The sequence below is a fragment of the Lentinula edodes genome (assembly GCF_021015755.1).
Source record: "Lentinula edodes strain Le(Bin) 0899 ss11 chromosome Unknown C8R40scaffold_26, whole genome shotgun sequence".
NCBI lineage: Eukaryota > Fungi > Basidiomycota > Agaricomycetes > Agaricales > Omphalotaceae > Lentinula > Lentinula edodes.
In genome coordinates this window covers 623255-649223 of record NW_025764332.1, presented here as the reverse complement: position 1 = coordinate 649223, position 25969 = coordinate 623255, and the positions used below count along the sequence as shown (strand labels likewise).

At 47.7% G+C, this 25969-nt stretch overlaps 9 protein-coding genes across 9 annotated transcripts; 5 read left to right on the top strand and 4 right to left on the bottom strand.

Moving 5' to 3' along the window:
* Positions 1–818: 818 nt before the first annotated feature.
* Positions 819–1840, top strand: C8R40DRAFT_1001435 (Alpha/Beta hydrolase protein; the record flags this gene model as incomplete). The annotated part of the gene is made up of 3 exons (XM_046222761.1): positions 819–903; positions 1000–1564; positions 1672–1840. Coding segments are annotated over 3 exons (819 nt in total), but the record flags the coding sequence as incomplete, so codon positions are not given.
* Positions 1841–1891: 51 nt separating this feature from the next.
* Positions 1892–3667, bottom strand: C8R40DRAFT_391989 (uncharacterized protein). Its single transcript, XM_046234903.1, has 5 exons — positions 3108–3667; positions 2974–3014; positions 2785–2879; positions 2624–2698; positions 1892–2569 (listed from the first exon to the last, which is right to left on the bottom strand). Exons 1-5 carry the CDS (start codon positions 3249–3251, stop codon positions 2001–2003), a joined length of 924 nt encoding a protein of 307 aa, XP_046084595.1. The 5' UTR covers positions 3252–3667; the 3' UTR covers positions 1892–2000.
* A 281-nt stretch (positions 3668–3948) lies between these two features.
* Positions 3949–4434, top strand: C8R40DRAFT_1172716 (uncharacterized protein; the record flags this gene model as incomplete). The annotated part of the gene is made up of 3 exons (XM_046231899.1): positions 3949–4038; positions 4103–4123; positions 4189–4434. 3 exons carry the CDS (start codon positions 3949–3951, stop codon positions 4432–4434), a joined length of 357 nt encoding a protein of 118 aa, XP_046084594.1.
* A 123-nt stretch (positions 4435–4557) lies between these two features.
* Positions 4558–6227, top strand: C8R40DRAFT_1113890 (uncharacterized protein). The gene has a single exon (XM_046228492.1). The coding sequence runs from the start codon at positions 4793–4795 to the stop codon at positions 5876–5878; it is 1086 nt and encodes a 361-aa protein (XP_046084593.1). The 5' UTR covers positions 4558–4792; the 3' UTR covers positions 5879–6227.
* Positions 6228–7118: 891 nt separating this feature from the next.
* Positions 7119–9241, top strand: C8R40DRAFT_1049991 (carbohydrate esterase family 8 protein; the record flags this gene model as incomplete). The annotated part of the gene is made up of 8 exons (XM_046224600.1): positions 7119–7416; positions 7647–7693; positions 7915–8073; positions 8279–8355; positions 8428–8609; positions 8710–8815; positions 8921–9033; positions 9114–9241. 8 exons carry the CDS (start codon positions 7119–7121, stop codon positions 9239–9241), a joined length of 1110 nt encoding a protein of 369 aa, XP_046084592.1.
* Positions 9242–10090: 849 nt separating this feature from the next.
* Positions 10091–12542, bottom strand: C8R40DRAFT_1071056 (gamma-glutamyltranspeptidase; the record flags this gene model as incomplete). The annotated part of the gene is made up of 11 exons (XM_046226298.1): positions 10091–10170; positions 10250–10477; positions 10542–10644; positions 10704–10830; positions 10900–11190; positions 11274–11545; positions 11604–11793; positions 11869–12077; positions 12146–12193; positions 12266–12324; positions 12389–12542. The coding sequence occupies 11 exons, from the start codon at positions 12540–12542 to the stop codon at positions 10091–10093; spliced, it is 1761 nt and encodes a 586-aa protein (XP_046084591.1).
* Positions 12543–14468: 1926 nt separating this feature from the next.
* C8R40DRAFT_1023859 (uncharacterized protein) lies at positions 14469–14642 on the bottom strand (the record flags this gene model as incomplete). The annotated part of the gene is made up of 1 exon (XM_046223046.1): positions 14469–14642. A coding segment is annotated over one exon (174 nt), but the record flags the coding sequence as incomplete, so codon positions are not given.
* An 8034-nt stretch (positions 14643–22676) lies between these two features.
* C8R40DRAFT_1172709 (uncharacterized protein) lies at positions 22677–23319 on the bottom strand (the record flags this gene model as incomplete). Its single annotated transcript, XM_046231898.1, has 2 exons — positions 22677–23131; positions 23181–23319. 2 exons carry the CDS (start codon positions 23317–23319, stop codon positions 22677–22679), a joined length of 594 nt encoding a protein of 197 aa, XP_046084589.1.
* A 1520-nt stretch (positions 23320–24839) lies between these two features.
* C8R40DRAFT_1071053 (uncharacterized protein) lies at positions 24840–25468 on the top strand (the record flags this gene model as incomplete). The annotated part of the gene is made up of 2 exons (XM_046226297.1): positions 24840–24960; positions 25008–25468. 2 exons carry the CDS (start codon positions 24840–24842, stop codon positions 25466–25468), a joined length of 582 nt encoding a protein of 193 aa, XP_046084588.1.
* Between the last annotated feature and the right edge of the window lie 501 nt (positions 25469–25969).

The window sequence follows — 25969 nt, the reverse complement described above, 5'->3', positions numbered from 1 at the left end:
GAAGTACTTGTTTGATGATTTTCTCTCGGAAGTACTTTTTCATAATTTCTTCCGAGAAGAATTCTGAAGATCATTGTCATGAGTCCCTTGTGTGTGGGGAATTATCCCAAGAGTTTTTTAGTTCATTTTTTCGGCGGGTGATTCACCCATTGATATTGATATACATACCCCTTCAAGGAATTTCTGGATTTGATTTACATATGTATACCCCCTTCAAGTCGGAATCGTGGATTTGATTTACATATTATGATGTAGGTTGAAGCCCTGTTGCTTTCCTTCCCCCCCTCCTCTCCTCCCCCTGGCTCCTCCTTAGACATCCGGAAAGTCAAAGACACCGAACAGGATCCACTAAATATGCGAAGCGCTGAGATTCTCGAAGCAATCCGACGCAATAACACGAATTTCTCACCTGCCGTCGCGGAGGTGAGTCTGAGGCTAGTATTTTCGCCTGCCAATACTATGACTTACTAAGTTACACCCGTTCCCCTCCCACCTTCCACCCACCTTCCATGCATCCTAAGGCCTTCCGCCAGATATACGGCAAGAAACACCACGAGTTAAACCGAACCAAATCACACAGGGTAGTTCGAGAGAATATCTCGTATGGCCCTCATGAACGTAATGTCCTAGATGTGTATTTACCAGCGGAAGGAGCTTCTCCCGCGTCTCCTGCGTCTCCGGTTTCTCCTGCCTCTTCCACTCCTCCTGCCTCCCCTTCCTCTCCAGCTTCTCCCAAGTCTCCCACGTCTCTAGCTTCTCCCACGTTTCCTGCCTCTCCTCCTCCGTCGTCATCGTCTCCATCGTCTCCGGGGTATAATCGACCTGTAATGATATACGTGCATGGCGGACGTCTGGTTGCCGGAGATAAAGTGTGGTATAAAGGATCATTATACGCTAATATCGGTACGTAGATCGTCGGGGTGTCAATACAGAACTTTTCGCACTGATTTTCAAGGTTCCTTTTCTTCTTTTTATTCACCACTCAAACAATACCCACAGGCGATTACTTCGCATCCCACGGCATAATCACCGTAATCATCAACTATCGACTAGTGCCCGACGTTACATATCCCGGAGGCGCCGAAGATATCCAGAGGGCTCGAGAGTGGGTTTATCACAATATCTCGAAGGCAGAGTTCGGGGAGGGTGATCCTGAGAAAGTCGTGTTGGTGGGACATAGCGCAGGGGGGTTACATCTCGCCACTAACCTTTATTTATACCCCCCGGAGCCAAAGCCAAAGCCACTGAAATACTCTGTACAACCTGAGTCGTTCAAAGAAACTCCAACATCCTCACACCCTCCTCCTCCTCCTCCTCCCCCAATCGCAGGAATCGTCTTCATATCCACCCCCTTCGAATTCGTCGATACCGATACCTTCAGTCCGATGCCGCCGCATAACACCCAATTTCAAACAGCGTTGAAGGCGTATTACGGGACGCAACACCTCGATGAGGTGCATGAGTTGTCACCAATTGGTTTGATGATGGAGAAGATACCGGATGATTCTCCGCTGCTGGATCCAAGGAAATTACCGTGTTTGGTTGTTTTGGCGCAGTATGATCCGTGAGTTGTACATAGTTCTCTCTCTCTATCTCCGTTTTTTTTTGGCAAGGCAAGAATCTTTTTTTCTGAAAACGAGTTGTTCCCTGGGGTTTTTTTTTTTCTTGCAGACAAGGGATTCAAGACCCGACATTCGCGTTTGTCGACGAGTATCGGAGGAGAAGCCCGCAGGGGGTGTTGCCGGAATTCGTGGTATTGGGAGGACATAATCATATCTCGCATGTATGTTCGATTGGGACGGAGGATGATGTACAGGGGAGGATGTTGCGTGAGTTTATAGGCAGAGTATGTTGAACTTGGGGCCTTCACCGGTTCACCGCACAGTTCAAGTTAGTTGTCTTCCAAGTCCGAATCCAAGTCACCCGAGGTGAATTTATGTAAAGTAGTAGTAGTAGTACAGTACAGAAAAAGAACAAATTTTCAAAAGATGTTTATTGAATCACAAACGTGTAACAGTCCACCACAATATCTCCCTTGACTTATCATCAAGCGACAACCCAGCATCGACTCTGATCAAATCCTCGCCGGTACTACCCCCACCATCATTATCCCCCGCGCCGGGAACCAGAAACACCTCTTTCTCCCACATATCTTTCCACGACTCCGGACTATGTCGATAGAACAACGTCCCCGTGCTGTTCCTTTCCCCTTCCTGAGGCGTCGCGGCACCGCGGTGGGAGCCGAATATAATGGAACCGGGAACAGGAGAAAGGAGGGACGCGAGTTTCTTGGCTATCAAGAGCTGTTCGTCCTTCTTGAATAGATGGAAAAAGGCGGAAGTGTGGATTGCGGAGAGATGTCCGCGGAGAGGATCGAGGGATTTTGGGTTGGGTTGGAGGAGGAGAGATTGGAGAGACACGGAGGGTATGAAGTTTGGAGGTGATTCGTGTGACAGCAGCGGAGGTTGGGTGGATATGAAGGAAGACTCGAGCACGTTTCCTGGAACGAATGTGACTGGGAATGTTGTTGGGTTGGTGTTGAAGAGTTCGTGTCCGAAGTTCCAAAAGTCTGGTGGTAACAGTAAATACCATAGATACGTAGATGTAGGATTTTATTACCCACCAGGTCGAAGATCAGACGCAATCACGTTCTGAGCAGGGAATCCATCCTCGATTGCTTTGCGTAAATCGTTCCCGACTTTCAAGTCGTAAGTACGTCAGTGTATCAGTACTCCGTTGTTTCTCTTTCTCTCTACAGCACGAAGAACAAAAATTTAAACTCACAACAACACCCTATATCCAAAAACAAAGCATTTGCCCGTGTAGAGCCTAGTTCTAACAGTTGTTTGTACCCGGATTGAGAACGAAGGATACGGAATCTAGTGGAAAGTTACAAGTAGCAGAAATTATTCGTCAAGGGATTAGTAGACGAAACGACTCGGAGTGCGTTTCTTGAAGGATCCAGGTCCATACCTCAGAAATCCAAAAGTCCAGATACAATGATACGGATACACCTAGTCGCAGCGGAATATGTACAACGTACAATGTACAAGGACAGTGGCAATTTAGAGAAGCTGGATGCTGGTGAATGCCAAAAAACTTCTTACATCAAGAGCCTTCTGCGCAATCTCCGCAATACGTTCCTTCAATTTCTCCTCGTCGGCTATTCCGGTTTGTCTTTTGTAGAACGCTAGTTCATCTTGATTTAGGGTGAGGTGGGAGAGTGAGATGGTACGGGTTTCTAAAGCCATTGCCAAAAGGTATTGAGAGTATTAGTATTGGGTGAGGAGGAGGAGGGGATCCGATGCCAATGGTGGTGGTTTGGTGGGTGGGTGAGAGCACTTGGGGCTATTTATGGGACTTGGGAAATAAAGGACTCTTTCGGGATTTCTGCGATATCAAAAATAGACTGATGATAAGACTGGTTCAATTGGTATCGCAGAAACAAGTCTAAGTTTTTTAGCGCTAGTACTTGTATGTCTAGTACTTGAGTCTTGTATGTACCCCTCTTCGAATTGACAACATTCAAACGTGGGTGGGTGAGTGTTGAAATTAAACGTTGAACAAGAACGTTCAAACGTTCAATGCTCAACGTTCAACACCCATCTGATTTCTGGCTGAACTTTGATTCTCTAAAACTTAAAATGTAGTATTAGTTGTCTCTATTCTTGGTATATGTATTCCTGGTGTATTCCTGGTGGAGGCAACTCTCAGGGTGTGCGCCATATCTAATATCTAGAAGTGATAAGTATAAAAAGCATGCAACAGATTTGTTTGGGGAGTCTTTTACTTTTAGTATAAGAAAAGATTTAAAAAAAGGACACACGTTCATATGCACACGCAGACTAACACAACAACTCGGACTCACACACTCACAACTCACCACAACTCACAACTCACACTCACACTAACACAACAACTACCAGCGGACAGCCGACATACCAACAAATGAAAACCCTCGACGTCATCGTCGTAGGCGCAGGCATCGGTGGACTATCGACCGCACTTGCGCTCGCGGCGGACGGACGTCGGGTTACGGTAGGTTACAGTGTTGGATGCTATTAAGGAGTTTGCGAAGGTACGCTGTTCTCACGGTTGATAGAAACGAGTGGAGGACCTTTCTGTGTGTTTATATACAACACCCAAATCCTCCAAGAATAGCTGCATCTGCACGACGGACCCGCACAGGAGGCCCAGGACGCCCTCATGGCCTTGGGCGACTCGGAAGACAACCCGATTTTTTGGGCAAGTGGGGTTATGAGGGATTGGTTGTTTGGGTGGGAGGTTGGGGCGCAGACGAGGGGGTTGGGTGTGAGTCATGTGAAGGAGGGAGGGGAAAGAGAGGAAGGGGAAGGGAAGAGAGAAGGGGCGGAGGAAGAGGAAGAGATGGGTGGAGATGGGGATTCCGAAATTCCCACCATTACCACCGCCTGAGGCATCGGTGTATCCAGGGAAGAATTGGAGAGCGAACTTATTGGGAATGGCCGAAGTCATTTGGATGACTAAGCTATTCGATGACTAAGTTATTTGTACACCCGTCGGGGACAAACAACCCACCGGGGCCATTGTCCTTTGAACAATGAATATTTGAATGATATGTTTAACCCCCCATTGTGGTGTTTTTGTGATAAAGAGCGTGGGGGGTTGAGGATATGGGGTGCATATTTTCATCGGTCCTCGTATCGACTTTTGCGACTTTGAACTCGTCCTTCTCGTCCTTGCAAACTCGTCTTGAAGACCCTTTTGTATTCAACACAGCGAGTACTATGTACGTATTTTTCCTGTCTTTCCTATGCACAAACAAACAAACAAACGCATACCTAACCCTCCGTTCATCCAGACTCCCACGTCCGATTCCTCGCAGAGCGATTCTTCTCCTACTTCCTACTTGCCCCTCTACGAAATGCTCATCCAACCCATCCCGATCAGTCCTACTTTCACCTCTACTGCTTTCACCTCTACTGCTTTCACCTCTACTGCTTTCACCTCTACTTCTTTCACCCCTACTGCTTTCACCCCTATTACGTTCATCGGCTCACCCACCGCATTGATTGCGATAGCGAGAACGTCGAGGGATGGGGACGGGTGGAAGTATAGGCACAGGTATGGGTATGGGTATGGGAATGGGGATAGGTATGGGGATGTGGTGGTTCCTCAACCGATTGAGTTACCGAGGCTTTTGGTGTTTGGGGATGGGATGGAGGTCGACGACCACGACGTCTTCCACGACGACCACGACGACCACGACGACGATAACCAGAACCACAACGAGGCCGTACTCGACGTGGATGTACTCGACGCAGACGTGGACTCGTCCGATTCCGATTCAGAATCAACCACCTCAACCACATCCCATATCTCCGATATATCTTCCATGACTTCCGTGTCGTCCTCATCCTCCATAGCCAAGTCATCACCGGCAGCAGCAGCAGCGGGGGTGGTGTACGTCCCACCGCACAAACTCTCCACCACCAAACCGGAATCGGATTTCGAATACGAAAGCTCTATCCCCTCACACCGTCTCCTCTCCTACTCCCGCTCCCAACACTCCTCTAAATCCTATCCCAACCCCAACCCCAAATCCCAATCCACATCCCAATCCAAATCCACATCCACATCCAAATCCCAGTCCAAATCATCGGTAAATCGATACAAATACCAAGGCGGTGAAACGGGCGTTATGACCGGGGGTGTTATGTTGGGTTCTGCTATTCGTTCTCCGTTTACGCCTACTCGTCCCACACTTGCATCTACTCGTACTCGTTCTCCACTTGCGCGCCACACGAAACGCGGTACTACGCGTACGTTGATCTTGGGTCCGGATTCTTCTTCGTCTTCGGATTGGCGGCGTCCGCGTGTTCCAGGTCTTTTGGCGTAGACGAATGAACGGATAAATGGACTCAAGGACGAACGAACGAACGAACGAACGCTTTGCCTAAACGAACCCTTTGAAGACGAGATGAACATTGAAATGACACCGGGACAGTCTAAGTGACTTGGTTTCGTATTTTGTAGAGCTGTATCATAAATAACCAAAACACCCTGAACGCATTGTATGTATCTTTTATGTACCTATTCCATACTGTATCGATGTATCTATATCCGTTTATTCCTGTATCAGTGTATCCTTCCAACTTTCCATCTTTCCCTCTTATTTTTGTTTTTTTGATATCTACGTTGAGATTCAGGGAGTTCATACAAGCAACTTAAACATAAATAAACACAACCCCATTACCCCTCCTCACATGAAAACGAAGGTCTCGAGGAACATGACCCCACCATGACTACATATTTGTGAGGACTGGTAATCTAGTAATACCTAGCCAGTTCCGAGTCCGGCGGCACTGGATGGTATTACTTGGCTGATAGCCTAATTAAACAAGAGCAAAATGTGCCTGCAGATCAAAAAAAAATTGTTCAATTCCAGGTAGAATAAACCTTGCACCTTGCAAGCAAGGTGACTTTCTCGTAGTTTGGCTCAAGTGATACCATCCACAAGTACGCCATTCAGTGATTGGCAGTATAACCCGACCCCGGACCGCTCCTTTCTATAGTAGTACGCACTGCGCAGCAAGCCCGAAAATTTCCCCCCCATTTTCCACCACATCCACCGTGACCATATATCCACGCCCAACGGTATCGATGCAATTACCATGTATCCACACTCTCCACCAATACGATGATATGTACCATATGTATGTATCATTGGCATGACTATAACGTTACACCGTACCCCACTCCCGTAGGCTCCCGTGCGTTCCCCCCCTCCCGAATCCCCCGTCTGAGGCTCCGCAGGGCTCCGCCCGGACCGTTTTTCAAGGGACTAATAACGCCGAGTGTTTATGTAGACAAATTGTCCATACAGCAAAGGGTTCATGAGGTGCATACCATACGAAGCAACCGGAGTAATATTCGGATACGTTCTGGTCATTATGCATTTTATGGCCCCAAGCAATCCGAGAACACGAGTCGGGAACCACACGTCATGCAGCACATTGTCTGTGTTATTCTCGGAAGAAGAACTTACGAGGTAGATAGAACTATTAAAGAAAGCAGTTGATCCAGAACCGTTGAAATCCCCTCCGTCAACTTAACCTCGTCAATACTAGCTCGTCGATATGGCTTCTTCCCGCGGCTCGTCCCTACGCCGAATCTCTCTCCTCTCCTTACTCTTCGTGTACTTCCCCATCATCACCACCTATTCCTATTCTGTCTTTGGAGTCAACGCGAAGCCCATCGACCTTCCGTTGTCGACGTCAAGTTCGCAACTGAGCAAACGCACTGCACGTACTACGGCTCCCGCTGGGGCCCTCGTTGTAAGTAAATCCCCTGCAAGTGGGCAGTATAGCACTGTACAGGCGGCGGTGGACGCGCTTCCGGATGATGGATCGACGCAGGTTATTTTCATCGAGACGGGTGTGTGTGCATATGTCATTGTTTTGTTTTTCTTTCCCCTTTTCTTCAATATGGTTTTTTTGTTCATGTCTTGCAGTGTCGTGGTCGTGTTCTCCACGCATCAGAAAAATTACTTTTCATCTATAACTATTGACTCTACATCTCTTTGACTCTTTCATGATTGTTTTACCATGATACTCCAGCACAATCTCAATTGACATAACGAATACTGACACTATTTTCAAACTTAGGAACATACGACGAACAAGTGTATATTGACAGGAGCGGAATGTTGACGGTATGTTCACCAATCTAAACCACTCTGACTCTCTCAAACTCCAGATCATCGACTGACTGTATTCTTTTTCCCTTTTCCTTTGCTTGTATCATAAACCTTTCCATTACCACCCCATCGAATTATCTATCTACATCTACATCTACATACATAACACCGAACCAAAACCCTGTTCATGTTACATGCCACTCCAACTTGAATTTACCCTTCGCTGCCTTCTGAAGATCCTCGGCGAAACCGCCAACACCGCCAACTACGCCTCCAACGTCGTCACTATCACTAACTCGCTCTCAGCCACCGCTGCCGGATCGGACGACGCGAGCGGAACCTTGAGGGTACATAAAGATGATTTCGCGCTATATAATATCAACGTGAAGAATACTGTGAGTGATCTACTTACTCATTCTGTCAAGTTCTTTTTTTGGGAGGATCTATTACTGTGTTTACCATACACTACTTGGATCGTGTTCTGTGTCTATACTGGCTTGGATCTATAGAATACTTGAACAGTACATAATTTTCTTTCAGTCGAACTGATCTCTGACCCCGTGTTCGTTTTTGTTTTGTTTTTTTTGCCTGGGTTTCTAGTTCGGACAAGGTTCACAGGCACTTGCGCTTAGCGCGTATGGAACGAACCATGGGTATTACGGTGTGGGATTTTACAGGTAAGATCGTGATACTAGCTATAACTTTAACCTCACTTTCTCGCACCCCGTTAACCTCGCACCCCCACCCAGCTATCAAGACACCGTTTTAGCCGAACAGGGTGCCCAATACTACGGTTATTGCTACATCGAAGGCGCGGTAGACTTCATCTTTGGTCAACACGGGTTCGCGTTCTTCCAGAGAAGCACCATTGCGTCCGTTGGTCCTGGAACGATTACTGCTGACGGACCGAGTGAAAAAGGAGATGGGCTTTGTGAGTTTTTCTCTTGTGGTGTTTGATGAAAGGGCTAGCAGAGAGAACTGACAAGTTTCTCTCTCTCCTTCGTTCCCTCTTACGTTCTCCGAATGAATAGTCGTCATCAATGAATCGACAATCGAACAAAGCGCTGCTGCGACTGAAGATTTGACCGGGCTGGTTTATTTGGGGAGACCGTGGACTGAATATGCTACGTATGTTTTGTTTCCAGTCTTTCCTTTTTCTTCCTCTTTCTTATTCCTTCTCTTCCTCCCCCTCCCCCCCTCCTCCCCCACCCCTTCCGCTGTCTGTCCGATTCAAACACACAGCGTTGCCTTCACCTCCTGTACCCTCGGCTCCGTCATCAACAGTGCCGGCTGGGAAATATGGTCCACCTCCGAACCGAACACAGAGGATGTTACATTTGCGGAATATGACAATGGTGGTAGGTACCTTCTTTCCTGGTGTTAATTTTGTCTGTATTCGCCGGCTGACCCTATACTCTTCCCTATCTCTCAATAGGCGCCGGCTCCGTTGGAACCCGTGCCTCTTTCGCGACGAAACTGACGTCGAATGCTGGGTATACCGCTGCGGCTGTTTTGGGGAGTAGTTGGACATCCTGGGTTGATCAGGGGTATGTTGATCAGTAAGTGGGTTGAGGGTCTAGGCTGAATTGTCAATATGGCTGGGGAAGAAGGGGAAGGGGAAGGCAGGGAATGAATCATGTTACCATACATTGTATACCACTGTGTTTCAGTTGCTCGTGTTGAATGTTTTGTCTGGTCTAATCTTTTTGCAGGGTTTGTAGCGAAATGCTATGATTCCCATAGCATTAATTGCCCCCATTGGGGAAACACACACGTCTTGCTTGTGATGCTGCAGGCTAATGTGTTTGCCAAAACAGCATCACATTTGCTATGTCTTCAATGATGTGCAGTAGCAACCCTGGTGAGGCAAAATAATGTACAAACAATGAAGAAAGGTCAGTAATGCATGGTGGTTGTCGCATCTGTCTCACACCTGTTGATGAGTAGCACGGTTGGTGGACGCTCAATTAGGCAAGGTAGGGAATTTGGACAGGTTTGCCTTTTTGGGCTTCCACCCGCGGTGGCACAGAACAAGGTCCTCAATTCAAGCATGGGTCGAAACATATGCTTTTCAAAGCTTATTTTTTTTGTATTTGTATTTGTTGGTGGATTTAAGTAAGTATTTGCCCCCGTTTCTTTTGTTTCATGCATGGATTAGAACTTGAAGAGCAGAAAATATTCAACGTAAATTTGTCTGTCGCTCGCCCACGAGGATTTGCTATTTATGATATGGCAAGTGGAGACAACAATTATCCGTTCATTATCTTCTTTACATGTAGACCACAATGGTACTTTATACTTTTTTTCTGAGCATGATATCTCCTCCACGAATGTCAGTCTTAAACCCCCGTCATTGAATTGGTCCAGCAAACTTATCATATCAAGGCCAGTGAGCATAACCTTACCGATAACCTAGTATGCCAAACCAGCACCAGCTGCTTTTCGAGGATCATTCGCTGCTTCAATCGTACCATTTGGTTGGCGGATAACAACTATAACAGAGGGAAGAATCATTAATATTTAGACAGCAGGTAAACATCGGAGAAAAGATGATGAGAAAAAAACACATACCATGCGCCGTAGACCCCGTCGTACTCTGATAGGAGATATTATAACCCATATCTCTAAAGTACGCCACTGTACCATTATCATAACCCGCAATCCCAACGTTTTCCGACGCATACTCGAAATACGTGTTACCATCAAGCTGGTCGTGCCAGCGAGAATGATGGACACATAGTGTAGAGTTGAGACCTTGATCTATATGATGGTAGAGGTGCTGGAGAGTGGCGGTAATAACTATTGATAGAACGACGAGTGAACTTCAAAAAGAGGTCGGAGATCGTGTAGCGGAACGACGCACTTCGACTGCCACCTGCACTTCCTGTCGCAATGATGATATCGCCCGTCTCCAAATCCTCTGCGATCGAGGAAGCAATTGATGACTGTGGCCGTTTTCCGCCAGCCTGAAATTGTATATACAGATGAGGGAAAAGGATATATCGAAAAACAAAATGATACACACGATATAGTTCGCCGGCGAAGCACTGAAACCGAAATCATTGATCTCTCCCGGGGAAGAAAAGTCACCCATCTCGTCGTTGAGAATGACTCCATCCGAAGTCATTAGATATGAGCCCCAGAAGTTGTTACTATTCCAGAATGCAATCGAGTTCATGGAAGTGAGTCCCTGCTGCTACTGACGAACAAAGAAATCTTACACAGTAGTCGTCAAAGATATCGCCATCCCATCTTTATCAATGACTGCCATATGTGAAGTGCCATTGTCAATGAGAACTTGGTAGTTTTCTGGATTATAATAAGTCACAGGGAACGTCTGGTTATCCATAATCTTGCTCCGAGTTTCATTTACCACAGCCTCAGTGAGAAAGTACGCTTCAAGCTCAGTGACGTTCGGGGTGAAAGCCGGGTCACCGTATTCAGTTCTCTGTCCATATGCGAAGCGGGTGGCTTCAACTAGTCGATGAGTAGTTAGATTGATGGAGGGGTCGCTATGAATAGACAGATGAATAAGTATGCGCGTTAGAACAAATGAAGTATTGAAGAAGAGCTGGGAATTGGAACACCGATGTACCTGTCTGAAACATTCCCATCGAAACCCTCGAATATTTTGAGCGCGCTAAGCACCACAGTCCCACTAGACGGGGCTACGGTGGAAAAAATCCTGGTATTGCGGTACGTGATATTCCGAGGCTGACGAACAATCGCTGTATAACCAGCCAAATCGTCCGTGGTCATAATCCCGTTACTTTGATATACAGTTGAAGCAGTGTTAATGGCAATGTCACCCGTATAGAAGACGTCGGCACCATGTTGGGCAATCTTCTCCAGAGTTTTGGCATATCTCTAGCGTTCAGCTGTCATTGGTACAACGGTATAAGAAAAGTGAGGACGTCATTCTAACCTTGCGATAGCAAATATCCCCTTCGACAAGAACAGTACCATTGGGAGCATATGTTTCGGCCCAGATAGCATCCTGCGTAATGAAGTCCAATCCTTGCAAAGCAGAAGCAAGGTCAATGTTGACTTCGAATCCATTTTGAGCGAGGTTTATGGCTGGTACGAAAAGATCTTCCCAAGGCAGGGACCCGTGTCTAGTCGACAGATAGACATTAATGATATAAATGGTACCTTCAAACTTGTGCCTTGTTACCGGTCTTGTTACTTACCGCTGATGGAGTGTCTCCCAGCCACGCAAATCCCCCGGAACACCGACTGAAAGACCGCCCAAAAACGAAGCGTCCGGGTCGGAATTGTTGACATACATGTATTCGTTCCCCGCAGCAGGCATCGTTTCTCTGAAATCGATCATCTCGTAGTCGTGACTGCCATCATCATTGTTGAAGCGGACGAGCATGAATCCGCCTCCGCCGATCCCCTGCAAGGAGACAAGCAAAGCAGGATGAATGGATGAAACGTTTTAACATTGACGCGGCCAGAGCGTACCGAATGGTAAGCAGATATCACTCCCACACAGAGACCTGACGCGATGATCTACATGCCGAAAAACGCTGTCAGCCATACGGAGATGATCTTTCTATAGATAGAAACACCGGAAAAACAAACCGCATCAGCTGCATTCCCTCCTTGCTTGAGAATGTTGATTCCGATTTCCGTGCAAGGTGCTACGGGGCATGATGAACGAATGAGATGCCAGGTATCCTCAAGATTGTGAAAATTCCAACGCACCAGCCTCTGTTGCAATACCGCCATGAGGAGCGGTCTCTCGAGATAAAACCTGGTCACCCGTGCTAACAGCTGCGCCGTGAACAACAGGTACAACAGTGGCAGCACTGAGGAAGAGAAGGAATGATCCAACGAGTCGAAGCTTCCTGGAAAGCATCTTGGTTGTATGAGGTACAAGTCAGGTCAGTATCAAGAGAAGAGGCCCGAAGTCGTCTGCTTTATATGAGTGTTCTTGGGTGTTACCCCTTAACTCGGGGCAATCACCATTGTATCAATTGAGCAGCTATTCGAGGCTAGTTTTGATGTGCTAGGATGTGCTGGCTGGACTGTGGCTGGATATTGAATGTTTGAATGGAGGACCAATCGGTGGCAGCATGTTTTAGTGACAATGTAGCGGTTGTTTTGACAGTATGGCTGATGTTGCCTGGGAGGTTCATTGCTAGTGTAGAGACAAGGAACGGTGTATATTTCCTCCCGTACGACAGAGAAAGATGAGACGGTCCTGTGTATTCGGGAGTCCGAGGTGCCTCGTACCAGGACTTTGCCTTCGGAATCGATAGGTCCAAATACCTTTCTTCTGCCGTTGCTGTACCACGATGTGTGCGCGAAGAGCCGAAGTTGCACACGGAGCAAACTGATCATGAAGTTCTGGATGAGCTGTGTGCCGAAGGATGAGACCAACTTGAGTTCCTATCAGCTTCTGGGATCTTGTGCAACTGCTGATCAAAAAGCTGATAATACCATACTAGTGCCATGGAACAGAAGCAAAAGGATCGCGATCACGTGCATAGACCTCCAAGATACTGATAAGATAAGTATTCGCTCAACTGTGGAGAATGTAAAGCACTGTTAAGTGCTCTATGTTAGTTTTGTCCGGGGCACAGCCCCGCTGGGTGGGAGATCACACGAAAAGCGGGTTGGCTGAGCCTTAGAGTGTCATTGTCCAAAGACTGCACAGTAGAGCTGTAGAGTGACGTAGGTAAGGGTGGGTTCACAAAACGAGCCTGAACGATTTACAGACTTTTACAGAGATGAGAGCCTCAGCGAAGTTCAAAGGCGTTAAGCGCCGCTCTCATCGCCATCTGAGACTCTGCTGCCTTCTCTCGGATCAGGATAGTATAGGCATCATACCGGCGGTGAGGTCTGGTTCCAGCCATCGGTTTACCGTGAACCTTGTGCTAGTACAGTGCTAGTGTAACATCCAAGTCTGCAGCAATTGCTCGTTGTACATGCGATTGTAGGCCACTGCACTACCGTGCATGGCAAAAACTCGGCTCCTTCCTTGTGGGTTATTAAATATCAATTAAATATTATGGAATCAAAAAAACGGGGGCGCCTTTCAGGCGCCGACATTGATTCTTTGAGAAAAGCAGAATAAAAGTAAATTTACTTATCTACATATGGAGTAACAGGGAATAACCGAATGAGACGAGAAAAAGTAATTGTGACAGAGGGTGACAGTCCCGTGATATCCCGTGCCGGTCACAAGAAATCAATACAATTCAACTCAGTGTTACATTTGGCCAAATAAGGTGAAACTACTACCATAAAAGGAAATCAAAATTGTATGCAGCGGCGTATATAAGGACGATACTTCCGTAAACTACAGCCTCGTAATTGACTTCCCACTCCACAAAATATATTTTTCTTGTTGATTTTGTTGTGTCAACTTCAGCGTTTCGAGAGTGTACGCCTGGATTTATCTATGTACGGACGATGCCTAGTTTCCAATTTTTCTCTCCCACTCCAGTATAACATCAACAGTGGCAAGGAATGTCTCTTCCTACGGAATATAACTCTTCAAACCCTCTTTTGCGAATGTGATATCCAATGGTGCCCTAGTCTGGGCCAGGAAGTGAACTCTCTTTAGGCAATCTCTTGGCCAACTCCGGTTTCTTCCTACTGATCAACATCAACTCCGTGACGTCTTTCCATTTTAGCGTCCCATTGCCGATGTTGAACCTCTTGTCGCGCCCGGGAACCGGGGGAGTCAAAAGCACGAGGACAATGCGCTCGAGCGGCATCCCGGACGTCAATCATATGCCCGATAGGGATCGGAGAGCTCAGGAGCGCTGAGCATCTTGACGAATCCGTTTGTGCCGAGACTGCTAAGGGAGAATGTGAGAGAGCTGAGTTGGGGACCGAAGATTGCAGGAGGTAGAACGACGGTGAAGTCCACGTCAAAGTGACAGCAGGATATATCCCTTATAGCTTTATCAGCAAGGGTTTGGGATTCTTGGTAGACCCGCATTCCGTCGTTCGATAGTTTACGGAGTGATGGAACCGAGGTCTTTCTCAATGAGAACGCGAGTACCGAAGGCAGCTTGGGCATCAGCTAGAGAGGGTGATAAGTTTCGTCGTTGGGGGTAATGTGGGTGGCCTACCGTCAAAGAGGTTTACGAATGTCCCACTCACACCTGCAGCGATGGATTGCTTTACTACTGCGACGGTGCCTTCGTAAGCTCCCTGTTGAGGTAAAACATCAGGACGGCGAGTAATACTAAACAATGGTTATGACATCCGAAGATGATAGTGGACGAACTCACGGAATAAAGATCCTATCCGGTAATTCTTTCACCATAAACAGGCGAAGCAGAGTGTATTGAGGCTTCAGCGTCTTTCAACGCTGCTGTGTGATCTGAAGTCAGACTCTTGGTACTTCCAGTGTTTCAAGCTGCACCGTAGTGGCTTGAGGGAAAATAGCCTGGAGCTTCGCAGTCGAACGAGCGGTAGCGCGAACGGTGTAGCCTTTCTTGAGGAGCTGAGAAATGAGATGTTCCCGGCCCAAGAAAGCCAGTTCCATCAGTAACCTTTGAATCCAACGTGACTGTCAGCTTGATACCAAATCATACAGAAAGGAGGCACGTACGAGAACAGTTCCTTTAGAGTCAGACATTTTGTCCATTTTGTCCAAGTTTGTATAATGAGATGAGTGATTGAAGGACGATGAATAGCAGTTTCAGTGACAATATTACTCGAATACGTCGCCTTCATGGGCCATTGTCATAACCAATTCGGCCATCTGGTGTGTGTCATAAAGTACGCAGCCCCTATCATTTTCCTTTTCTCACCGTCTCGACGCCTTTACTTGTACGATACATCATCCCATCACTGTCAAACCCCCATCGATTACTGATCCATCGATTACTGATCCACCTGACCCATCTTCTCCTTCTATTGGCTTCCGCCACCTTCCTTGTTCCTAAACTGTACAGTATTACATCGTTGTTTCTCGCAGACCGGATTATGTATATATAGCCAACCCTCCACAGCCTGGTCCCTTATCTTGACCTCTCTGTCATTATCTGGGACCAGGTATGTGCTTACTTATTATTACCTATGACTACGATACTCAATATATCTCTGTCATTATCTGGGACCAGCCTGCCGCCGTTCTGCTTAGTCGCTCCGCCTTGTTGCCTTGTCCAGTTGCTCCGCCTCACCGTTCCGCTTAGTCGCTCCGCTTTCCCGCTCCGTTAGTCACTCCGCCTCTGCCGCTTCGTGACATTAGGTCAAGATCCATTACTGCACTGACAGCCTACCGATAAGGTTGTCCTTGCAGGGTCTATAGACACCACGTCTTCCCCAGTTCCGCCCGACTCTGAAACACCTGCTGCCAGTATAGACTGCTCCGCACTCCCGCATGCACTTGACCCCAGAGACCAAGCTCACGCCCATAACAACGACGATACTTGGCGCGATTGCCAGTCTCAACCTTGCCCCAACGCCCTTTCGAACTCAATCCGAGAGCCACTCACTGTGAGCAATATAACCTTCCTGCCAATTCCCCAGCCCCGATTGCCTACTCCCATCATGTCGACTCCTATCCCGCCTGCCCCAAACACCTCTGCGGAGGATCTCATGGCTCAGCTCATCAGACAAGTAGCTAACCTTGCTACAGCTATGGAGGAACGCTCATCCTCTAAGTCAAGCATGAACAAACCCGAGGTTTTCAAGGGTAAAGATGGCGCTGAAGCCCGTCGCTTCATGGCTCAGTTCCAGAATTGGGCGTCAGAACAACCGGATCTCGCCAAAAGCCAAGTAAAACTCATCAAGTCCGCCTTGGGCTTCTTCACAGAAAGTGCCGGAGATTGGGCAACTCCCCATCTGCTACATTTCAATGCGGAAAATCCCCCTTTCGGAGGAAATTGGGAGGCGTTTCTGAAGGAATTTAGCCAACGGTTTGAACCAATGGACCCAGGTATGGAAGCCCGTAGCGAGATCAAGAATCTTAGGCAAAGTAAAGGACAGACAGTTGCGGAATTCGCTCAGAAGTTCAAGGATATCGGAGATCGGACTGAAATGTCTGATATCGACTTGCGGGAACGTTTCTTCACTGCATTACTCCCAGAGATCCGACAACACCTCATCACCGTAAACATTGCCCAAGGAATTGCTCCGACTCTGAAGGAGGCAATCAAACGGGCCATATCGGTGGATGTCTACCTGCACGATCCCACCATGACTGGCCGGAACTCTGGATACCCTCCCACGCATACCGCTCATACTACCCCTGCTGACCCCCACGCTATGGACATTGATGCAACCCACACCAGTAATGGGAATACTAGGGAAGCATTCCTAGCTCGCATGCGAGGACGATGCTTCGGCTGCGGTGCCCAAGGTCATGTCAAGCAAAACTGCCCACACCGAGAAACCACCTGCCGCTACTGTGGACGTCGAGGACATCTGGAAGCAGTCTGCCAAGACAAATTCATGGGACTCGGACGAGACCGAGGCCGACGCCAGCAACCTCGACGCCAACAGATATCCGCTACGGGACCCGCGCCATTCTCCCTATTCCCAAACGAATCCGTCCAAATCGCGTCCTCGACCCCAACATCTGCTCCTGCACCCATAGCTGCTACTCCGAGCCCCCCTAACCAGGACTTTTCCAATCAGATTGGTCAAATAAGGGAATTACTTGATCGTGCTAATGCTATGTCCTCCTCGTCCTCTGGCTTTCAACAGGGTTTTTAAAGAGGGTACCCGCTTCGGCTGCACCGAGAGTACCCCGTAATCAGTTTGTTATGTTCGCTACTTCCTCGTATGACTCGCACCCATCATGTACAATATCGTCGATCCGGGAATTAAACTCTACTTCCCCACATTTCCGAATTCATGCGAGACTAAGAGGAAGGAATCACAGTATAACAACTGCAGCCATGGTAGACTGTGGAGCTACCGCCCTGTTTTTAAACCAAGACTTTGTCACCCGGAACCATGTAAGATGTGCACCCCTCCATAAACCAATCGACGTTTTTAATATCGATGGAACACCTAACCGAGCTGGACGGATAACCCATTTTGCACGTCTAGCACTCACAGTGGATAATCAAGAGCGATGGATGGACTTTCTGATCACCAACCTAGGAGGTGAAGACATCATCCTTGGACTCCCCTGGCTACGGAAGGTAAATCCGGAGATTGATTGGGAGAAAGGACGACTTTCAGTAAAGCCTCCTCGAGTAACGATAGAAGAAGTCCCAGACGAGGAGATCTTGTACTCTCATCTAGCTGCCACTCACACAGAAACCCCGATCCTCGAACTCCCGGAACTGGAACCTCCCGCAGAAAACCCCCACATTGAGGTGCCACTAGAAGCAACCCTGGAACCGAGTGAATCAGCAGCGGTGGAAGAACCACCAATACACCGAATTCGAGCCAATCATAAAACTCGCCGGGCATGGGTAAAAGCAGGAATTCTAGAGGAACAGACGGAGGAAGTCTGGTGCGCCGCAGGATTCACTTACTCCCAGCAGCTAGCAGAGGAAGCCAACCGAGACAAACCTGTTAAAACCTTCGAAGAAATGGTCCCTGAGCAGTATCGTGATTTCAAGAAGGTTTTCTCAGAATCCGCCTCCGAACGATTACCTGCCCACCAACCTTGGGACCATGCGATTGATCTCGTACCTGGAGCACCGGCAACCATGCGTACCAAGATTTATCCCATGTCCCTAAATGAGCAGGAGGAGTTGGATCGTTTCCTAGAAGAAAACCTACGGAAAGGCTATATCGTCCCCTCAAAATCACCAATCTCATCACCGGTCTTCTTCATAAAGAAGAAGGATGGGAAACTCCGTTTTGTACAAGACTACCGGAAACTGAACGAGTACACTGTGAAGAACCGATACCCTCTCCCATTAGTTGCTGACATCATTAGCCGACTTCAGGGAGCCAGATACTTCACGAAGTTTGATGTCCGCTGGGGTTACAATAACATACGGATTAAGAAGGGGCATGAATGGAAAGGCGCGTTCGCAACAACCCGAGGCTTGTTTGAGCCTAAGGTCATGTTCTTTGGTCTCACAAATTCCCCCGCCACGTTCCAAGCACTTATGAATGCTATATTTGCTGATCTCATTGCAGCCGGCAAGGTGGCAGTCTACCTAGATGACATCCTTATCTTCAGTAACGATCTCGAGGAACACCGACGAATGGTACGGGAAGTATTAACTCGGTTAGAAAAGCACGACCTCTACCTACGACCCGAAAAATGCGAATTTGAACAACAACAGATTGAATACCTCGGACTCATCATCTCAGAAGGGGAGGTGAGAATGGATCCGGTAAAAGTAGCGGCTGTTCGTGACTGGCCAGTCCCTACTAACCTTCGGGAACTACGAGGGTTCTTGGGATTTGCAAACTTCTACCGACGCTTTATCCGGAATTTTGCCAAAATAGCACGGCCTCTGAACGACCTGACGAAGAAAGACACCAGCTTTACCTGGACCGACACTCGACAGAAAGCATTTGATACCCTTCGAGAAGCCTTCATCTCCGCACCGATCCTTGCTCTATGGACACCAGATAGGCCTACTCGAATCGAGGTAGACGCATCAGGCTTTGCCACGGGAGGCGCCCTTATGCAGAAGCAAGACGATGGCCAATGGCATCCGGTAGCCTTCAGATCGGCATCCATGCAGCCAGCGGAACGGAACTACGAAATCTACGATCGAGAAATGCTTGCTATCATTGAAGCACTGAAGGATTGGAGGAACTTTCTAGAAGGACTCCCTCAACCATTCGACATCATTACGGACCATTCGAACCTCGAATTCTGGCGCACTGCACAAGACCTCACCCGCCGACAAGCCCGATGGGCCCTCTATCTGTCACGGTTTGACTTTCATATGATCCACCGCCCTGGCAGAGTAAACACCCAAGCTGATGCTCTCTCCCGCATGGCAGTTCATCATGTATCGGACAGCGATGATAACCGACAACAGACAGTCCTTAAACCTGGCCACTTCGTAAAAATTGCAGCTTCGATCCTACAGAACCCCTTAGAGGATCGTATCCGGAAAGCCTCAGAACGGGAGGCACAGGTATTGGAGGGTCTCAAAACAGTCAAAGAGCACGGACTACAGCGCTTGGCCAATGGGATAGCCGAATGGGAAGAAGACAATGGGTTGGTCTACTACCGAGGTCGAGTATACGTACCAGCAAACGACGACCTACGCACTGAGGTACTCCGTCAATGCCACGACCATCCAACTGCAGGACACCCCGGACTACACGGGACACTTGACTTGGTCAGTACCCATTTCTGGTGGCCTACGTTGCGCTCTTTTGTGGAAAAATACGTTGAGGGATGCGAGGTTTGTGCCCGTAAGAAGATCCAGCGACACCCACGGGCCGTAACTCAACCATTAGATGTACCATCCGGTCTATGGGAAGAGGTAGGGGTTGACCTGATAACACAGCTACCTAACTCCCAAGGCTACGATGCTGTCTTGGTTTGCACAGACTTGTATGGAAAACAAATTCACGCCATTCCTTGCACCAGCTCCATCACAGCCGAAGGCGTTGCCGATATTTACTACCGAGAGATCTTCCGTCTCCATGGTCTTCCTCTTCATTTTAAATCCGACCGCGGACCCCAGTTTGCAGCTAAACTCATGCGATCCCTTCTTGCTAGGCTAGGAATTAAATCAGATCTAACCTCCGGATACCGTCCTCAGTCCAATGGCCAAACCGAACGAGCAAATCAGGAAGTAGAGAAATACATCCGCCTCTATGTAGGACGACGACAAGACGACTGGGCAGAGCACCTTCCCATGGCGGAGTTTGTGATTAACTCACGGACTCATTCTGCGCTAGGCATGTCCCCGTTCGAGCTAACCTACGGCTATCTTCCCCTGTTCAATATCCCAGTGGGCCAACGCAGCGGTATTCCAGCCGTGGATGACCGTATACGGATCCTCCGAGAAGCGCGACAAGATGCCGGAGCTGCCTTACACCTAGGAAAGAAACAACAGAAGGAGGGATACGAACGCGGGAAGCGGAAAGCTCATCAATTTAAAGTTGGAGACCTAGTCTGGCTCAGTGCAGAAGACATTAACCTTCAGCTTTCCAGTGAAAAGTTAGGAGATCGACAGCTTGGCCCTTATCGCATTCTGGAGAAAATTGGCCCTTTAGACTACCGCCTTGACCTTCCCCTATCCCTAGATCGCCTCCATCCCGTCTTCCATGTTGATAAACTATACCCCTGGAAAGGTAACTCCATTAATGGCGAAATACCAACACCACCAGAGCCGGTATACTTAGAGGATGAAGACGAACCGGAATACGAAGTAGAGGAGATCTTAGACAGCCGGGTTCGATGGAAGAAGTTGGAATATTTGGTTAAGTGGAAAGGTTACGACGCAGGGCACAACTCTTGGGAACCCGCAGCCAACCTCAGTCGAGCACCAAAAATTGTTCGGGCCTTTCATAAAAAACACCCAACAGCGGCAAAGCCTTGACCATCGAGGGCAATGGTCATAAGGAGGGGGGTAATGTCATAAAGTACGCAGCCCCTATCATTTTCCTTTTCTCACCGTCTCGACGCCTTTACTTGTACGATACATCATCCCATCACTGTCAAACCCCCATCGATTACTGATCCATCGATTACTGATCCACCTGACCCATCTTCTCCTTCTATTGGCTTCCGCCACCTTCCTTGTTCCTAAACTGTACAGTATTACATCGTTGTTTCTCGCAGACCGGATTATGTATATATAGCCAACCCTCCACAGCCTGGTCCCTTATCTTGACCTCTCTGTCATTATCTGGGACCAGGTATGTGCTTACTTATTATTACCTATGACTACGATACTCAATATATCTCTGTCATTATCTGGGACCAGCCTGCCGCCGTTCTGCTTAGTCGCTCCGCCTTGTTGCCTTGTCCAGTTGCTCCGCCTCACCGTTCCGCTTAGTCGCTCCGCTTTCCCGCTCCGTTAGTCACTCCGCCTCTGCCGCTTCGTGACAGTGTGCATACTCGTTGTTCTTGCAAACTTGAGCGGATGAAGCATTCCGTATCCCCGCCTGGCCGTTGCAGACTTGCACTTCAGATTACTTATCGAATTGCTTTGTACATACTAATAGGGTTCATTTGTTGATTTCTGATCACTAATTTTGGGAGTTTTGTGGGAAATTTTCCCTGCACGGCCGTAAACTTTACTATACCTACCAAGCTAGATACTTAGGGCGTAACAAAAAAACAAGCAAGACATAAAGCTCAAGGGCCGCGACCGATGCAGATAATTCAGTGCGGAGTGAGCACATTTGGGATAGCAGGCGTCTGCACATCAATCGAGCGAATCTATGTGCAAACTTTCAAGTCTTAGTGAGTGCTCACTAACTGAAGACCAAGGTGGCATGAAGGCGTACACCCAACAATCTTGCAAAAGAAATTTCTTGGGCCTTGCCAGTAGCGTTCTGAGGAGTTTGGAAGGGATTCTGGACGGGTTTACTAATGGTACCGGAGTGGCAACATGTGGCATTCACAAAGCTTCGCAAATGCAAGTACGATAGCGCAGATTCCTTCAACCATTCTATTCTCCCTGTAACAGCTACCATATTTCATCCATAGATCAGTGCTTGGGAAGAAAGACTTCAGGGTGGCGATTCAATGACCTCCCTCAAACACATTGGCTCAAGAGAGATGTAACTGTGATGTTCGTGCTTCAAGCAAGTCTGACCTTCGCATTCGCCGCAGGAAGGATGTTCTGGTCCTCATTATCTTCTTGGATCCAATCACGCCCACCGATCATCGAGCAAACTTAACAAATTTTAAGTTTGTTAAACCAATCAGATTTTATTGGACAACTTTCATCATACACCAGTCATACACAGAAATCGTCAAAGGGATAGATAGATTGATACACGGCACCGGGGTGAAATGTGCCTGATTCAAATGTTCCTCATTTTCATTGAGACAGGTATTTTGTATATCCCCAGTGTACATTGAACTTACACCACGTACACAGACCTACATGCATACAGAATACTCAGGACTTGGTCAAGATGCATCACCTTTCGCATCGTGCATCTCATTATAGATCGTCACCCAAGCCTCAGGAGGTTGCGGAGCCGAAACCGCCTTTACAGATGCCAAATATGCAAACACCCCATTCAGATACGCCAGATTAGTTTTCGGAACATTGTTGCCTTTGTGCAGTGCAGGAACATCTGTGAGTAGACCTTGAAACACTTTGGCTTTCTCGGCTGAGGAGGTGAACGAGGCCTTCTCATGGAGGTCTTGCAGCTTTATTAGTGTTCCCCCATTTGTCCTAGGTTCTGGTACTCGTATGGCTGTCAGAGTGCCAGCTGGCCCTGGGTGAGCCTGAAATCCATCTGTGCCAATGAAGATGGCCCAGTCTTCGTCACTCTCTACTCTAGTAGTGTCTGGGTTGGTTATTATCGACCCAGTTTTGCTTTTCCGCAGAAGTCTGATCGGAAGGTTTTTAAAACGACCTAGAAAGATTTGGTTTATGGTGCGGGAAATTTTACTAGAAGAACCTACGATCATCTCGTTGTTCCAGTTCTCTGACAGAGTTTTTCTGGGGGGTCACGGTCAAGGGAGAGGAATGCACTCCAAGGAAGGTGGCAAAGATGAGCCACACGACGAACAGACGTGACGCTTGAGATGGGAAGTGAACCATACAGAGAGTTGAACGTGACTCTGAGTGATAGTGAACAATATAGGTCTGGCCTGCAGATCCAAGCGAATGTATGTCTCAGGAGCTGATGATCCCAAGGGTGTTCAAGTTATGAGTAACTGCAGCATGGTCAGTCATCGAGTTGACAAACAATGGTAGCTCAAGATTGAGTACCGTGTTGCAAATAGAAAGGCGACATACCGAACCTGCGTTACTCGGTTGCTTGACCTGTGAGCAGGTAGGAAGATCTACCTCATTCACTTCCGCTCGTTCGATCTTTATATGGTCCATTTTTATACTATACATACCATCCTTCGCTTATGTCCAGTAAACTATTTGGGCCCGGGTGCATTCAAGTCGTTTGAAACTTGTTTCCTGACATTTGTTGCATATCGGTCGATGCTTTCAATACATCTAATCTATTTATAGCAAAAAAATTTTCTATGTAGGGTGGAGGGGACCAAGAGGGGACATACCGGAAGTATTCAAAGGATAGGATTTGGATTTTGATTTTGATTTTTGCCCAGCAATGAAACTGACCCGGCCGTAGCTCACCGTCAACCTACCATCAACTTGAATGAAGGGTAATAGGTCCCGGTAAGTATGTCGTAGGTCCTGGTCAGGTCTCGGTAGAGCACCGGTAGAGTATTGAATTATAACTGATTGTTAGCCCCGAGTCAGATCCCTCGTTGTCCCTTGATGCTGCTGGAAATCAAAACTTCAAGTTGAGTCTTAACACAAGACATCATGAAACAGAAAGCTCAGCACATCCAGGCCTCAGGCTTTGAGTAGAAATGTCAGCCTGGAAAGGGGGTAGAGATTTCGCGCTGATACACATAGTGTCGGTTGATTGCACTAGTGGAGGGAAGCTTAGGTGAATTTCGAGTCTTCAGGAGCGGGAGATGTTGGGGAGATGAAGTTAAGCACTACGTGGTGGCGGTGGATGGAAGCAAACAGAGTGGGAGCGGGAAGGAGCGGGAGCAGGCCTGTGCTTCCATCACATGCATGACTGAAGGTGACCAGGGGAACTCTGGAACTCTGGACCTCATAACGAGGCGGCGAGCAAGAAAATACAAACGTCCAATATCATAGACTCGGATATCACTGTTTGCGGCAGTAAATGAACATCCGATAGATACCTAGGCTTTGAGCAGTGATATCATTGAATAAACGGTATAAAGACCCAACAGTTGTAATGAACAGTCAGCCCTTTTCCCTACAGTGACGCTGGTTCGGTATGTTACTCTTCCTTTTACCATACATTGGAATTCCGTCTCGTCGCCACGATCACTGACCATGTCAATCCTGTTACACAACAGTTACATATTCATAATAAATCGCCTCAGAGTGCACGAGCTGTAAACTGTGTAGATCTGCCGGTCAGACCTCATTCCTCAGTGGTGCGTAAGTCTACACTAGGCACGCTTATTTGCTGACGTTCATGTTCCTTTATTACTCTCAATTAGTCCTCTCGACTGACGCGCTTAATCCAACTTCCCTGTGCTTCGTCCACTACTTCCGAAATGTCCCGTCGTTTATTGTCTGTTTGCGTCATCTTCGCTATTTTTATCGGGGCCATGTCTTATCCTTTGTCTTCAACTCCCTACAACGCATCTTTCGGAGGGTTAGAACAACGAGACAACCGTAAGTCATTTTTGTCACAATTTCAGCTTTGAATCAAAATTGTGCAGGAGCATACCCCGGTCGTTACAGAAACCTCCCGATTAAATTAATGCGGAAAACAAAAGAAGGGGTATTGATAACAAAGCCGGATACCAAAGTAACAGCGGATGAACAATGGATACTCTTCATTGGGCCAGACGGATTCCACGCCCACCCAGGGTCTGGTAAAAGTTTAATAGCTGAGCACGTACCAGCGCCTCGGACAGCGCTAGGCTATATGCCGACAATGCAAGACCTTGGTGAGAAGGCTACGTTCCCAACAGCAGAAGAAAGAGACGAAGTCTTTAAGAAGCTGCTCACTGACGTCCCGGCGTTGCATGGAGGTGCTGGGGTCTCACAGACGGATCTGAGTTATCTGAATGGAATATTTGCGTATTTAGCATCAGTGAAGGCGGTTTCGAGTTCCAGACCGCCTGAGGAATGGATGAAGTTGTATAACGAGATGCATGCTGTAAAAGGATATGCATAGTGCCACACCTGTGTAGTATTGCGGATATTTACCAACCAGTTCCTACGCTCAAATCAGTACCATTGTAGCGCACCAATATTGTAGTGATCGAATGAGAGAGACCGAAAGAATTGGGGCTTAGGCCTAGTGAGTAGACAATTGGCTGTTACATGTGAATGCACTTGCAGCTGCTACGGTGACGATTGACTTTGAGCGACCTAATCTTGTCCTTCTTCGATCTTGTTCAAAGCTACTACTTCTAAATGTAATAAAAATATCTCTTGCAGCGTATGAGTACAGTTTTGTGCAGACGACGTATCGAATCATTTTTCTAAAAAGCTTCCGAGTCTCCTTCGAACGTAAGGATATCCGCGACCAAACGGCTTGGCGTATGCCGCCTACGGGAAGGAGTACGTCCTTGTCGTGCGAGAAAATCAACTGCTACAGCCGAAGGACCAGGAATGGAGACAACAGGAAGGACCAGAGAAGCGCTATTGCTGTGATTTGGGCTAGTCATATCGA